The 15,529-nt window shown below is 43.2% G+C and overlaps 2 protein-coding genes and 1 non-coding gene across 3 annotated transcripts in view; 1 reads left to right on the forward strand and 2 right to left on the reverse strand.

Moving 5' to 3' along the window:
- Nucleotides 1-4,790, forward strand: part of btbd2a (BTB (POZ) domain containing 2a) — a 5,533-nt gene extending 743 nt beyond the window's left edge. The window contains exons 2-9 of the mRNA XM_062555624.1: nt 219-338; nt 626-782; nt 951-1,056; nt 1,562-1,759; nt 2,073-2,265; nt 2,667-2,754; nt 2,876-3,022; nt 3,348-4,790. Coding sequence (XP_062411608.1) covers nt 219-338; nt 626-782; nt 951-1,056; nt 1,562-1,759; nt 2,073-2,265; nt 2,667-2,754; nt 2,876-3,022; nt 3,348-3,509 — 1,171 coding nt within the window. The 3' untranslated portion in view covers nt 3,510-4,790. The remainder of the gene's footprint in view (nt 1-218; nt 339-625; nt 783-950; nt 1,057-1,561; nt 1,760-2,072; nt 2,266-2,666; nt 2,755-2,875; nt 3,023-3,347) is intronic.
- A 3,606-nt stretch (nt 4,791-8,396) lies between these two features.
- On the reverse strand, nt 8,397-14,820 carry LOC134102795 (elongation factor 2b). The gene is made up of 13 exons (XM_062557034.1): nt 14,684-14,820; nt 13,241-13,455; nt 12,626-12,807; nt 12,316-12,527; nt 11,959-12,137; nt 11,679-11,784; nt 11,192-11,444; nt 10,902-11,097; nt 10,420-10,786; nt 9,930-10,283; nt 9,462-9,644; nt 8,884-9,016; nt 8,397-8,763 (listed from the first exon to the last, which is right to left on the reverse strand). Exons 1-13 carry the CDS (start codon nt 14,684-14,686, stop codon nt 8,570-8,572), a joined length of 2,577 nt encoding a protein of 858 aa, XP_062413018.1. The 5' UTR covers nt 14,687-14,820; the 3' UTR covers nt 8,397-8,569.
- Nucleotides 11,549-11,617, reverse strand: LOC134058370 (small nucleolar RNA SNORD37). Its single transcript, XR_009935014.1, has one exon. It is a non-coding gene; the product is annotated as a small nucleolar RNA SNORD37 (small nucleolar RNA).
- Nucleotides 14,821-15,529: the final 709 nt, after the last annotated feature.

Below are 15,529 nucleotides of genomic sequence, written 5' to 3' on the forward strand. Positions count from 1 at the left end.
CATCTGTAACGTTAGTTCATTCAATGTGGACGCATCTCCATTACGCATTCTATAGATCGTCATGTATTTTATCTTAGGTTGTTGTTTCATTATGTCAGGGCTTACATTTCTTATGTATCGAGGATTTGGGTCAGCCCAACTCTAGTCGTCGCAGAACGAACGACTGATTAGCTTGGTCAGTGTTTGACCCTGATTAGTGTCATCTAATGTCTCGACAGATTTGCTCTCGCCGTGGGAAGCGCAGTATTTGATGCCATGTTCAACGGAGGCATGGCCACCACCTCGACGGAGATTGAGCTTCCCGATGTAGAACCAGCTGCATTCCTCGCCCTTCTGAAGTAAGGGAATTAAGATGTCATGTTGGTTTAGGGATGACTTAGTGTCTGAAAAAACATGAGGGGCTTTTTGCCCCTGTAATGTCCTTCATGTGTCCTCATATCGCCCTGTGCTCCTGTGATGCAGTAGAGTTCACAACACACTTCGCTTAATTGCTGTTGCAGTGTCTGTCGCAGGGAAGCATATTATGGGGTGGGAGGTCATCAAGACGTTGACACGGTGACAGGGGCACTACCTCTACCTCTATGTAAAATGATGTTGCACTAACATTAGAACATTCGCGTCCCAGGTTCCTGTATTCTGATGAGGTCCAAATAGGCCCAGAGACCGTGATGACAACTCTATACACAGCCAAGAAGTATGCAGTGCCTGCCCTAGAGGCACATTGTGTCGAGTTCCTCAAGAAGAATCTACGAGCAGACAACGCATTCATGTTACTAACTCAGGTGGGCTACATCATAAGCTGGATAGACAGATACATACACGTCCTGTTTTATAACTATTTCTATTTTCTTATGATACATGTATGTCCCTTTAAAACCTAGTTACTGTGGGTCGTGTTTGGATGGGAGGAATCACTGTGTGTTATTGTAAATATCAACATCTATTTTTAGGCGAGACTATTTGACGAGCCCCAGCTGGCCAGCTTGTGCCTGGAGAACATAGACAAGAACACTGCAGATGCCCTTGCTGCTGAAGGCTTCACTGACATTGACCTTGGTACGTACCATATAGCCTGCTGTGTTTTAAAAACATTTTTGTTTCAGACAGTGTTCCGGGTACCGTTTTTCCTTTTTACAATTGCTGTTACATTTGATTAAATTGATCAAAATCTAAAAAAAAGGCTGAATCAGAGAGCCAAGAGTGGGCATATGTGGACTCCTTGCTGAATCAGGCCCTTATCATTTTTCATTGCCATTATTCATTGACACAAAAACTGGAACATGACCTAGCAGCAAATATTGTCATTAAACTGTAAGTAAAACCTCAAGGCCATCAACCAGACATAGCATAGTGTGGAATTAATTCGGTCTCAGAAAGCAGTTATTATTAGCAAGCTATTATGAGCATTTGGGGTTTGGGCCTTTGCTCAGGGGAAGATATGTTTAAGGAAAGGCAAGCAATGTATCAGACATGAGAAACGCTTAAAAGGGTTCTTTCTTCCCCTCTCTATCTCTCTCTCTCTCTCTCTCTCTCTCTCTCTCTCTCTCTCTCTCTCTCTCAGACACTCTTGTAGCAGTTCTGGAGCGGGACACACTGGGGGTGCGGGAGGTGCGTCTCTTTGCGGCCGCCACGCGCTGGGCGGAGGCTGAGACCCAGCGGCAGCAGTTCCAGCCCACCCCAGAGAACAAGCGCCGGGTCCTGGGCAAGGCCCTGTCCCTCATTCGCTTCCCTCTCATGACCATCGAGGAGTTCGCTGCAGGTAAGGTCAAAGGTCAAAAGCTCAAAGCTCTTGCTCACCCACAATCAAGCGACCCATAGGCATCATCTATATATTTTCTTTTGTTGTATAATCCTAACATGTGTCATAATGTGTCAGTTGACTGAACTGTGCTCTGCTGTCTTGAACTCTTATTTGTTAGCTTTTATTTTACTCTGATACTCTTTCATCTCTTATTTTCCTAATATTCTTTTATGTTTCTTATTTTCTATTACCAGTGTTTATGAATTGTTGCGCTACATAAATGCCCTTCAGTTAGGCGTGGCACATTTATATCTGTCTGATGGCTACTTAGGTCCAGCTCAGTCAGGCATCCTCACAGATCGGGAAGTGGTCAGTCTGTTCCTGCACTTCACCGTGAATCCCAAACCTCACGTGGACTTCATCGACCGACCCCGCTGCTGCCTGCGGGGCAAAGAGTGCAGCATCACGCGCTTTGGTCAGGTCGAGAGCCGCTGGGGATACAGCGGAACCAGCGACCGGATCAGGTGGGGGTTATAGGCTCGGCCGTTCATATTGGACAATATTGGACATTTAATAGTGGTCCTTGGATAATTGGAAAGGTTATACACTAAATGTACACACTAGTAGTGTTTTGCTGATTAATAGCTATTAATGAACATCATAAAACGTATGTTTTGGGAAAAAAAGACCCTCTCGGGACTAGGGAAGTTAATTTCTCATTAAACCGTTTTCTGATATTAAGATGATATAAAAGAAATGCATGTTATCATTGTTTATCGTCATATGACTTGCCATTTATCTCTATCCATTTAGACCATTCTGCTTCTCCTGAGACATAATAAAACTAAACTGATATTGAAATACACCTGCAACGTTCAGCATAATGCACTGATTAAAACAAACTGTTGTTGTAACAATCCTTTAGGTTCTCAGTGAATCGCAGAATATTTGTGGTTGGATTTGGCCTCTATGGATCTATACATGGCCCTACAGATTATCAAGTGAACATACAGGTACGATCTGACACCAACTGTACTTGTGTAGTCCATGTAAAAATGACATAGTTTTTTTTTCAGTAACAATGTCAACTCATTTGTTTGCATTGATTGGGACTGATGTGTTGTTTCCGTTTAGATCATTCACACTGACAGCAACACAGTGCTTGGACAAAATGACACTGGTTTCAGCTGTGATGGGTCTGCAAGCACATTCCGTGTGATGTTCAAGGAGCCTGTGGAGATCCTTCCTAGTGTCAACTACATCGCCTGTGCCACCCTCAAGGTATCATGCCTCTATCTAGCTGCCTCTTGTCCCAGAACAATAATAATAAAATGGGCAAGGTGGCAAATGCATGGACCACAGTCTCAAAATGAACAATCAATGTATATATGTATACATTGACCTTTATTAGATGTTTATTTGTTTACACACACACACACACACACACACACACATTTATGTTCACATATGTCACAATGAGAATTATGTTTGGTCCATACAATGTTTGATACTTTGTCCATCTCTCAAATTAGGGGTTATCATGGCTATATTTTGGTCCACATGGTTTCTTATACTTGTATACTATTCTTTTACTTTACTGACCCAGGGACCAGACTCGCACTATGGAACCAAGGGTATGCGCAAAGTCACCCATGAAGCTCCAGCCACAGGCACCAAGACCTGCTTCACATTCTGCTACGCCGCGGGCAACAATAACGGAACATCAGTGGAAGACGGACAGATTCCGGAGGTCATATTTTATACATAATGTTGGATTGACTATGTTCTTTAAGGAATAGCTTTTCATTCACAGTCACATGCTAATTCGATGTACTTCAGGCCTCCCAGGAGAGATCAGTGACCAAAACCAGTATTTCATTTCTTTTGTACTCTGCATTGATTCCCCCCCCCCCACTACATCATCTGCAGAGCATGATTAAACGAGTCCAGTTTGAATGGAGATGCTGTAGTTTACATTAGGGCTAGATCCTGAAGTTGCAGAGTCAAGACTGCTGATTGAGAGGAGACACTGAATGAACTGAAGACGGCAATCATAGTTGCTTAACACATCGTAAGGAGACAAACAAATATTTGATAGTTAAAAACGAAAATACTGTTTTGCCCTTGAGTTAGATGTGATCCAATTCCTTGAATGATAGCACTTCAAATCCCAACATAAAACTCTAAGTCAATTCCCAGCTACTAAGTCAATGTTTCAGTTTCATTAGTCGCACTGATGCACTTTTGGCCTAGTCTAACGCGGCTAGCCATGCATGTTATGGCATACGATGCAGGAAAATACCACACTAGATATTTTCACTCAGCTGTTCACGTTATAAATGGACTGTTGCATATCTCTCCAAAGAACCTGCATCAGGAATGTCAAGACAAGTCGAAGGACAACTCTTTCAGTTCAGGATTTTGTGGGCCATTTCTCTGATGGTTGTTTGCACAGGATTGAACCATATCATTTGGCAATTTTACTGTTCTACTAACTGAGTCCTTTTCCCCTGTACTTGATTCACCTGCTCTTTTCAGGGGCATATTCCAAGTATGTGACTTAGTGACAACCCTGGGTGAGTTAATTCAGATGACGTTGTAAACCTAATAGAAGCAATCAAAGCCATATTGCTCTTCTTTCAGAAGGTTTACCACTTGCTCTGGGTGTTTACTAAACCACAAACTTGATACACCCCACAGACGTACTGTGTTCTGAGCTTGTTGATTGTATACTTTTGAGGGTGAACTGAAATGTATTAGAATGGGGAGGGTGGGGGTGGTCAGGAAATTGAATGTACAATTACCTATTTGCCAATGTATATGTTACTGGTACTTTATACATTTTAAATTCAGTTACTTGTAAGCATCTGTACATAAAAAATCATGTTTGCATACATGGAACCAAACCAACAAATGTTATTTCCTTGGACCATCTAGCATAATAATTCCATGTTTGTATACTTTCATTTTAAATTTAAATTTCATGGAAACAAAATGAATACAAAATAAAACTGAAAATTCTGTGATGGTGACGCATTCATTCTAGCAACCAGTTTTATGTCTTTGTTTTAGTTTATTTAATATTTTGACCAACGTCCCCAGCCCATGAAGTGTTACTCACTTCAGCCAAGCCAAATTTTGACTGACCGAAATGTTTGTGAGGAATCATTTTCCTAACTATCTTCCATTATAACCATCATACAAGCTATGCTAAACCGAAAACTCATGAAATGTAAAAAATAAAACATTCGGGGACATGTTTCCTACTATTTGCCCAAGAACTTCCAATGGAGGGACACTAGAACCCTTTTACGAATCTGTTCAACAACAGCACCAAGCATGGATTTGCTGTCCAAGGGATCTCCATCCAGGATCTGCCAGTGATCAAAAGAGAACTGAGTGCTGACCTTGTGATTAAACTTGGCGAGCAGTTCAACCATGAAGCCTTGAGACAGAAACAAAAATGTAATACCGTATGAGGGAACGTAATGATCTTTGATGCAATAGCGATAAAGGAATATACCCCTGACAATTCAATCTTCTTAAGTTGGCGAGTGTGGCATACTACTGCAAGAAAAAGGGAAAATGGGTTCACATTTCATACTGTCCTTCCAAAAGGGTAACATAATTGGCATTTTTATGAACAAATTGCCCTTTAGGTCAACTTCAAAGCTGAATATATGGAACTGCTCTAGGGATATCACTGGGCACCCCTATTCTTAAGTAACCCCTAGGTCTCAAGAAACAGCAAAGAAAAAACTATGACCGACAAAATCAGTTTCACGACTTCTGATTATGGCCCAGACTATGGCCGATTGCTATAGCCATGGTTATAGGTCGTATATTTAAGTATTTGAAATACTCATACATACTTAATACAATCCCTCAAAGTATTTTGTTACAACTACAACACAAAATACGCTAAAGTAATTAAATACATATTTCAAAGGCATCCCATGTCTGCTCTCAGCCCTCAGGGGGCAGTAATAGAAAAACCTGTTTGGGGAACACGTCTGTTCAGGAATCGTAAGGTATTGTATATTTCTAACCAAACAGCTCTGCAACGGCCTGCTGGAGGTCATTCTGTAGGGCTTTAGCAAGGCTCCTACTGTTCCTCCTTGCACAAAGGAGCAGATATTGGGTTAAAGACCTTCTTCCACTCTGCCCTGCTCTCCTAGAGCAACTGCCTGTCTCCTGGAATCTCTTCCATGCAATTGAGACTGCAGTCGGAGACACAGCAATCTTTCTGGCAATGGAAAGCATTGGTGTGCCATTCTGGAGGAGTTGGACTACGTGTGCAACCTCTGTAGGCTCCAGATACTGGCTTAGTATCAAGAAGGATGAAAATGGAAATATTACCAGTTGCCACCATCTGTAAAGCCATTCGGTCGTCTCACAGTACACCTGTGGAACATTTTGTTGACATCAAAGCAGGTGAACCTGATTCACAACCACCTCTGTTACACGTCTGGCCAGATCGATATCCCACAAGTGTGCCTGACTTGATGCTATACTCCTATGAACCAGTGTTCCCTTAATTGTTTTGAGCAGTATGTATCAGAACCTCACCATTTTTTTTAAAAATAAACACTGACCTCTAGTGGTCAAACTGAAGCTGTCTTTCATCATACACCTTGTGATGAGAAAAACATTGTCACTAAAAGGCAGATCAATTTCTAACCTGACTTTATTCCATATTCAGAATTGTGGAGCCTCAATGACATTTATGCAAATGTCCACACATCTAATCAGATAATGTCTCATTTTCAGACATAATTTCACAACTCACTTTCTGTTTTATATAACCTTATGCACCTTATGTTCCCAGAATTTCATCTAGTCAAGACTTGGTTCATGGTAGTCCCAAGGTGGAATGATCTGGCACCATTTATCTCAAAGAAACTCACATCTCACTAACACACTAAAATTAAGCTCCATGGAGATACGCTATTAAAATGTATTTTTTTGTATAACTTCATCTAGTCAAGACTTGTTCATCTCTTGTCAAGATGGTATGTCATGGTAGTTCCAAGGTGGAATGATCTGACATCTGCCTCAAAGGAACTCACATCTCTCTCTCACACACACACACACACAGCCAAAACAATACCTTTCCAATTGCTTCATTTTGATGAGTGAACATGTCTATGCAACTATTTAGTGCATTTCAGAGATGAATTATTCCTTCACCATAACCATCAATAAGTTTAACTAGAATAGGTGCATACCAGGGGAGGTCAGCAGCTATGTACATTTATGATATTGGAGTATTAGCATTTTTGGAAAAAGGAAAAATACCTCCTTCTGACTTAAGAAATGTATGAACCAAAAACTCGACAATGTAATAACTCCATTAGTAAATAGAGTATAATTGTTGGAACCAAGGCCCAATTTCTAATTAGGCCTATCCTGCAACAGGTTTTAGTTCATAGACCTGGTAACATATGCTACAGCTGATCTACACAAGACTAGACAATTACTTTCTAAACCATCATTTAAAAATAAAACAAAACCTGCTAATAGTTTAAGTTGCAACCTGTGGGGTGTCCTACGAAGCTCGATTAGTGGCTTAGCGAGGTATGTTGCGCTCAAAACCAGGGTATGCTGTCATACGAAAGTGGATTTGTTTTAGCGTCTCTGTATCACCATGGTATCTTATGCTCGCAACCAAACCTGCTCGGGAGCGGGTTATGTGCTTAGTTATAGCTCAAATCGTGAAATATCACCGCCCTCTGACCAATTCGAACCAATCCAATATCTTGAACAACGAAGTTATCTCACGTGTGCTAATTTGTCATACTTTGAACAGGTTCGGCCCCGCCTTTGCAAACATTTTGAATCTCGAAGGCGCTTTTAACTATGTTGTGCGTGCAAATATGTCACTACTATGGACATGCATGCCATACAATATCTGATGACCATCGACTTTTTGATGTTATAGGTTAGACACTAAAAAATACCACCCTAGATTTCGCTACCGCTCATAAATGCGGAAGTAATCGTTTTTAAACCTAGGCTGTCTTGTGCGTCTCCACGTTTCCCGATTGGTCAAAATCACCCCAACCACGAGAACGCGCACAGATCTGAACTGAAAGCCTAGTTTGACAAATTTATCACATACCTGCTGTCGTAGGATCACTTAACTTAATACCCGAGTTGAGGCTTTGTGCAGCCTCGATATGTCTAGATAACCTAGATTTGTCTAACTTGCTTCGTAGGACACCCCACAGGTCTGGCAAAAAGTGTCAGTGACCCAAAACTCAAAATTGAGATTTTGGTGTGAATGGGCAGAAGACACTGAGCTTTACAATATCATGGTCAGCCATATCTTCAATGGTTGTTAAGATACATAATTTTGAAGAATGGTCACCCAGCTCTATGTGGAAAACAGAACAAAAATTACAGGCAGGATTTGCCCACTTGATCATTTCTTTTTTGTATCTTTTGTTCGCATCTTGACTATGAAACAGAAGGACATTACATTTGAATGCCTTCCCATGCATCACTAAAAAGAAAAATGTTACATTTAACATTTTGAAGTAATCAGCCTGCATCTCAAAATTAGAAAGTGGGACTTGACTCATTTTGTCAGATTGTGACAATTCATTTGCAACCATACAAAAAGCGCAATTTTTTCCAATGATACTCAAGTCGGTCAATTTTTTATTTTCGTTTATTAATGTCTTACATTTTTGTCATGTGGAGATACTTAAATCATTTGACCATAGTTTTGGCAAAACCTTAGTGATTGCATGGTAATCTGTACAGTCCAGTCCCTCGGAGGAGGGGGAAAGGGGTGTGCGGGGGGGTAACGATGGGACAGGTCTTCTACAATTTGTCCAGATAGTTGTCCAATGCAGGGATACCCTCCTTAAGCCCCTTGCGTTTACGTGTCTCGGCAACAACCTGACAAGGCTTGGAGGACGCTTCGAAGGGATCTCCGGGGAGTTGCTGCCAGTGGTCGAACACGCACTGGGGGAAGGCCTGGCCACCGGTGTTGGAGCGCAGATCAGCCGTGAAACCTTGAAGACACAAACGATTGTTAATGGGATGGAAAGTAATGTCTTAAAAAAAAAAAAAGTCACTGCAGAGCTAGACAGAAGGAATGCACAATAGCTAACTGGGTAGGGGATCGTGCTTACCGAAAGACTCGTTTACAGGCAGGTAAGCCTTCACCACAAACATGGGTGTTCCTGGGACCTGGGCCTCCTCGAACACGTGCCCACGTTTCCTGTTCAGCACACCGTAGATGCCACCAACCACCTGCTCGGGACACTGGAACAGAAACAGGAGAGAATCAAGATTAGAGAAGCACACAAGTCACCCAATCTGTAGTCAAAGCCCTGCAGTTCCACACCATGTGGGGAGAAGCTATGGTGGCAGTCAGAGGCCAAAAATATCCTGAGGGTTCTCTAGGCAGCAGTTCAAGCCATTAGATCTGGGCTGCAGCAAAATTATGGCTGACGCTGAACCTACAAAAGGTACCTATAGCAAGGATGGGGAATTATGACTAAAATATATACCCTAAATAGTAGATCACCACAAATTCAGTATACTACATCTCAGTTTGGTTCACATGATGTAGCGCACAAGTGTCGTAACCATTGTGCACTCACTGCTCTTTCATGGAGTGTTGCGACCTTACAGTACCAGTAAAATACATGGACCTACATTACATTACAATAATAATGCAACAGCAAGACCAGTAGGTGAAGCGTACCTGGATCTCCACCAGGTAGATGGGCTCCATAAGCCTGGGAGCAGCGGTGAGCTGGGAAGCGTAAATCACTCTGCGAGCGGTGGGAATGATCTGGCCACCACCACGATGGATGGCATCAGCATGCAGGGTCACATCATGGACGTCGAAGCGGATGGCACGCATGTTCTCCTCACACAACACACCCTAGAGGAACCGGCACATTACAGGGTCAGACATGCTATGGCATCTATAAAAACAAATCTACACAGGTAAGTAAGGGATGCAATCCACCTCAATCCATTGACCGTTTTAAAAAAAAAAGGCCTGAAGACATTTCTTTTAAGCAAAGCTTTTGGTCCCTTTTAAATGTTCTTAAACCTCTCTTTTTCCTCTTTAATTAAATTGCATCTTATTTTTGTTTTTAACCTGTAGCACTTTGAGATCACTGATGTGAAGTGCATTATAAATACAATGCATCATCATTATTACCTCCTTGGTTGCCCACTGGAATCCAGCCACCACACTGTCCTTGATCTCATTGAGGTACTGCACTCCCTTGGTCACGTCCATCAGAAGATTGGGTCCAGTTCCATCAGGTCCAAAGCACCAGATCTTACGGGCCTCACCGACATCCCACTCGTAGGTCTCGGCCAGGTAACGGGCACGGGCCTTCAGCTCTCCTCTGGCAGTAACCTCACCCTTGTCAATGTCTTCAGCCAAACCATCAGGGAAGGGACGGGCCTTCATGTACAGACGGTTGTGCTTGTTGGGGGACTTGGACAGGCAAATCTGGTCAGATTCCTCACTTACGGTCTCTCTGTAGGACACAACTGGGTCGGATTTCTATCAAGAGATAGGGGGGAGGGGAGGGGGGAGAAAGGTTAGTGGGCACATCATTAATGCACACGGTTCTTTGAACATCCAGGGAAATACAAAAGAAACCCCTACAAGATATAGAGATGACTGTTCTGGACTTTACCTTCAGCGGAATGCAGGCATGGTCCTCCTCCAGATCCTTCAGGCAGATCTCCAGATGCAGCTCACCAGCTCCAGCAATGATGTGTTCACCAGACTCCTCAATGATACACTGCACCATAGGGTCAGACTTGGCCAGACGCTTCAGGCCCTCCACCAGCTTGGGCAGATCAGCAGGGTTCTTGGCCTCAACAGCCACCCTCACGACAGGGCTGACACTGAACTTCATCACCTTCATGTTGTGGGCCTGCTCGAAAGTGGTAATGGTCCCGGTCTTCACCAGATACTGGTCCACACCTACCAGCCCGCAAATGTTTCCGCAGGGCACATCCTCAATGGTCTCAGTGTAACGCCCCATCATCAGAATGGTCCTTGGAGGGGAGAGACTCAAAATCAGATCTACACATATACAAGCTTGAAAAATCTCCCATTATATAATGCAAAATGTTTGTTTAGGGCTGGTTCAGAATCCGTTTACATACATACCTCTGAATCGGCTTCAGGTAAAGATCCTCCTTCTTTCCAGGGGTGAAGTTTGGTCCCATGATGCGCACCTTCTGACCAGTTGACACGACGCCAGAGAAGACACGGCCGAAGGCATAGAAACGACCCTTGTCAGTGGTGGGCACCATCTTGGAAATGTACATCACCAGAGGAGCTTTGGGGTCGCAGTTCTTGATTCCTACAAAGGCAAAGTTGGTGTCAGTGACCTGAAAATTCAAATCATTGAAGGAAATGTCTATTTCCAGTCACAACAGGAGTCAGAGGTCTCTTACCCATGGCAGCTTCATCATCAGGAGGTCCTTCGTAGAGCATCTCACAACGGTACTTCTGGGCGGTGACAGGAGAAGGCAGGTGGATGGTGATCATCTGAAGCAGAGCCTCACCAGCTGGCAGCCAGCGACGCATCACAGCCTTCAGCAGGGGCTTGCCCTCTTTGTCCTTGTCCTCGATGTCCAGCTTGATGTCCAGCTTCTCGATCAGTTTGGCAGTTTCTTCCTTCTTGAAGCCCATGATGGCATCAAACACCTGCAACAACCAACAAGTTCCAACTTTAAAAAATCCTAATATAACATCACGCTGCCAACAAAACCGGTTTGCAAGACTAGCCAAACAACTTTACAGCAATTAGCCATCAGACAGAGTAATTTCATCACTGGACATTCAGGTCAAAGTGAAGAATGTTAAAAGTCATCACATATATGCCAACCTCTGCTAGGAACCGGCAAGTTAAGATGAGATAACCAACAACTTGAATCTAACCTTGTAGATGGGGTCAAGGACAAGCTGCACGAAGGTACGGGGAAGCTTCCTGCCATCGGGGGACTGGGAAGCCTTGCTGAACTTTCCAGCAGTTGGGTCAAAGTACCTGTGATTAAGAATTTAAACCCTTTAGCAAACCTCAGCATAAAATTAATACAACTTCACCCATGACATTGCACTTGGACATCCGGCCCAATACAGATTCCAAGGAAAACTTAGCCGTGTAAATATTTACAGTCTAGGCCAATCATATTAGTTTACGGCTCATGTAAGAACTCACTTGTCTCCCCACAGCTTCTTCATCATGTCCTCAACTTTCTTGCAGCGTTCATCTGGCCCCATCTGAGCATCGCCCTTAGCTGCGAACTTGGACACGTACATCTCGGCGAACTGTTTCAAGGTGAAAGCCCATCCGTGGAGTCCGGACCCAAAACCAACAGTACCAAAGACTGGTTCAACCTGAAGGAAACACAAAGATGTTAAACTCTGGAATAATGAATCAATTGTAATCATGCAACACCACAAACAATAAGGCAAAAGATGAGCCCTAAAAGACTCAATACATCACATAAATAGAAATGGATCCACAGTTCAAAAACAGGCCCAGCAAATGCCACACAGCAGAAAGTGTACCAACCTGGATGTTACCCATTGGTCCATCCTCCATGTTGCCATAGGTACAGATGATGACGTTGACGCTCTCGACAATACGCTGGAATGTTTGGTACAGCTCCTCGGCTTCCAGCTGCAGCTCGAGCAAGGCACGGTCCATTTTGTTCATCATCAGCACAGGCCTGATCCTCTCGGCAATGGCCTGCCTGAGCACGGTCTCAGTCTGGACACACACACCTGTGATGTGGGAGGAACACAAAACAGATTTAGAGACTCAAACACCCACCCCTTTCCCCATTGAGAGACCGCAACATCCTGGACTACTGAAGACTTACCAGACACGCAGTCTACCACGACCAAGGCGCCGTCAGTCACACGGAGAGCAGCGGTCACCTCAGATGAGAAGTCAACGTGCCCAGGGGAATCAATCAAGTTGATCAAAAACCCAGTGCCATCTTTGCACTGCTTGATGTGAGCCAAGTCGTTGTCTTCGAGCTCGTAGTACAGAGAGATGGCGCTGCAAAAGAAACAAAATGTGTTCACATCTTAAGGGACTCCCCATCACCTGCTAATCAAGAGCAGAAAACACCCTAGAAATTAAGAGATGCATGAGTCAGACACTGCAACCACATGATTTAAGGCTATAGCCAAAGCTCCCCATAGGCCCTTGAATTTTAATTATTTAAAATCAATTTGAACAGCCAACTGAGTCAGTTCCAATTGCTTAGGAATATATTGCAACTGAAAATACTGAAAGGAGATCTGCAGTGACAAACTTTACATGATCACTCACCCTTGCTATTCACATAATTAATAGTTGGACTGGAATTCGGGAAATGAACATCCAGGTCCAACAATGAACCAAAAAGTATTTACACCACCCAGCAAACCATTAAACCACCTAAGTCCTAGTAATAGTCTAATCAGGAGTCAGGAAGAGGACTACTCACGTCGATTTGATGGTGATGCAACGCTCCTGCTCATCTTTTCTTGTGTCGGTGAAGCGGGTTTCTCCAGCACGGGCTGAGGCAATAATACCAGCCTTAGACACCAGCGAATCCGTCAGAGTGGACTTCCCATGGTCCACGTGAGCGATCACAGACATGTTACGAATGTTGGACTTCTTGTCCATGATCCCACGGATCTGGTCGACGGTGAAGTTCACCTAGAGAAGGGAGAGGAAAGGTTAAGGTACGAAGTTGCCATTATATTGTCATGTTGCTATGGCAAATATACATAATTTCCCTAACATACACACCTGTTACATCACCTAAACTATCCTTCACAGCAGCCATTTCCCACCATGCAGCTTGTGTAGTGGATAACAATGTGCCACGGCGGCAGGGTGGCACACGCCACAGCGAATTAAACTGCTGACGCATCTATACAGCAGAGCGCTAGATAAGCAGTGCGCCTCTAACTGCGTCAGCTGGCATACCGCAACACAGCAAAGCCAACCTAGCGGTGTCCAGAAGACGCGAAATGCCTTCCGTGAGGCCATCACTACATTAATAATGTACAGCCAACCGATCAGTCTGCGCGGCATCAGGCCTACCAATTCTCTAGCGTTATACAACCAAGAAGAGTTAGCGTCAAGCCTGGCCATTAGTTGGGCTATTCGCTCAACATTAGCTTGACATCCAAAGTCGACGTTTCTACAACAAATACATGACTTCATCTGCCACGAGATCTAGCTGTCAGCTTATCTGTAAATGTTGATATTCTCACAATATATTACATCAAACGAGTGCAGACCTTGCCAGCGTTCAATGCATACGTAACTATTGAAGCCGGCATTTTAGGCCACGTGTAATGAAGCTAGCTAACGGCTTGGCTAACGTCGATGCGTCACCACTGGCTAACCTGCATCCAGACACCACCCTATTTACCGGCACCGTACAGTCATCTGATCAGACCTAGTAGAAACAATGTTGCCATGCCGGTCTAATGGTAATTTTTTATTTCAACATAAAGCCCATGTTAACCAAAGACTAGCTTAACTCGACCAAGACACATATCACCGAATCATGGCACCGTTGCCTCAAAACAGACTCAAATGTTAAAGCTAGCCAGTTGCATTCACTGCAGCCCCACTCCAATTTTAGTTGAATATGATGCATAACAAAATGCGGCCGCTTTTTAAGATACCAAGACAAAGACGTTAAATCCAAAAGACATAAATGATCTTTAAGTTGTTTTAACAATGACCGAAATCGACAGTCAGGGCGGTAGCCGCACAACAAAAGGGTGCCATTTTGAGGTAACGACATTGCGTGAATGAAATGTCTCATGTTTCGGACAATCACTTTGAGACACGGCACAAAACTTCAATGAATGTTAAGATTGGTGAAATTGACATGTAAACAAATAATTTCAACTGAATTTCTGCTTACCATGATGACGGATGGTTTTGGATCGCTTCGAGGAGAACCAGACACAACTTTTACACTGCCTACCTCACTTGGGCATAGGCAGGGAAGAGACCGCTTACGTCAAACGCGTATGGTTATATACAGGACGTCTGGCGTTCTTTGCGTACAAACGTAAAACGTCAGTAATACGTACACGGGGTCTGGTAATAACAAGGAAGTTGTCTCAGCTATTTTTTTTATTGCAAAAATACAAGTCCCATGTTATATTCTTTCATATACCATTCAACATGTACATATTCAACAGCATAACAATACACACAAAACAGAGTGTACTTATCACATTGCCAGGGGAACAGTCAAGAAATACATTAAAAAGATCACAAGCAGTTGTCTACAACTAGACCAAAGAGGTAGAGTTATTACAGTGTTATCAATGTTAGACATTCTCTGACTAGACATTAGGACACTGCACACTACACATTAGAAAGCTAGACACCGCATTGGGCTCCAGAACCTAAATATGTTTATTGTTATTATTATTATTATTAATTATTATTATTATTATTATTTATTAAGAACAAGTAGGCCTAGCCTATATAAACCACAGCTACAAAACAAACAGCTCAAGTATGGCAGGGAAGATACAAAAAGAATACAACAACTGAAAAGAAAGAAAAAGTAAATATCATTGTGGGGGGCAACAATCACTGAGACCATGGACAGGTCGTGATCGCGGGTGTTGTAGGCCCATCATCTGTAGGTTGATGTAATATGGTTTTTAGCCCCATGGTCCAACTGAACTCTGGAGCAATCAACTCGTGCAATCACATTGATAGGGCAACTGGTGTAGACCTAGTTATGATGTCA

This window comes from Sardina pilchardus, chromosome 15 (assembly GCF_963854185.1).
Source record: "Sardina pilchardus chromosome 15, fSarPil1.1, whole genome shotgun sequence".
NCBI classification, from domain to species: Eukaryota; Metazoa; Chordata; class Actinopteri; order Clupeiformes; family Clupeidae; genus Sardina; species Sardina pilchardus.

Bases quoted from the DNA above. Each gene is read 5' to 3' on its own strand.
- LOC134102795 (XM_062557034.1), bottom strand. The intron at 12,138-12,315 runs GTTGGTACACTT...TGTTTCCTTCAG, and splicing joins GACCAATGGGTAACATCCAG to GTTGAACCAGTCTTTGGTAC. The intron at 9,017-9,461 runs GTACGCTTCACC...TTTCTGTTCCAG, and splicing joins TCTACCTGGTGGAGATCCAG to TGTCCCGAGCAGGTGGTTGG.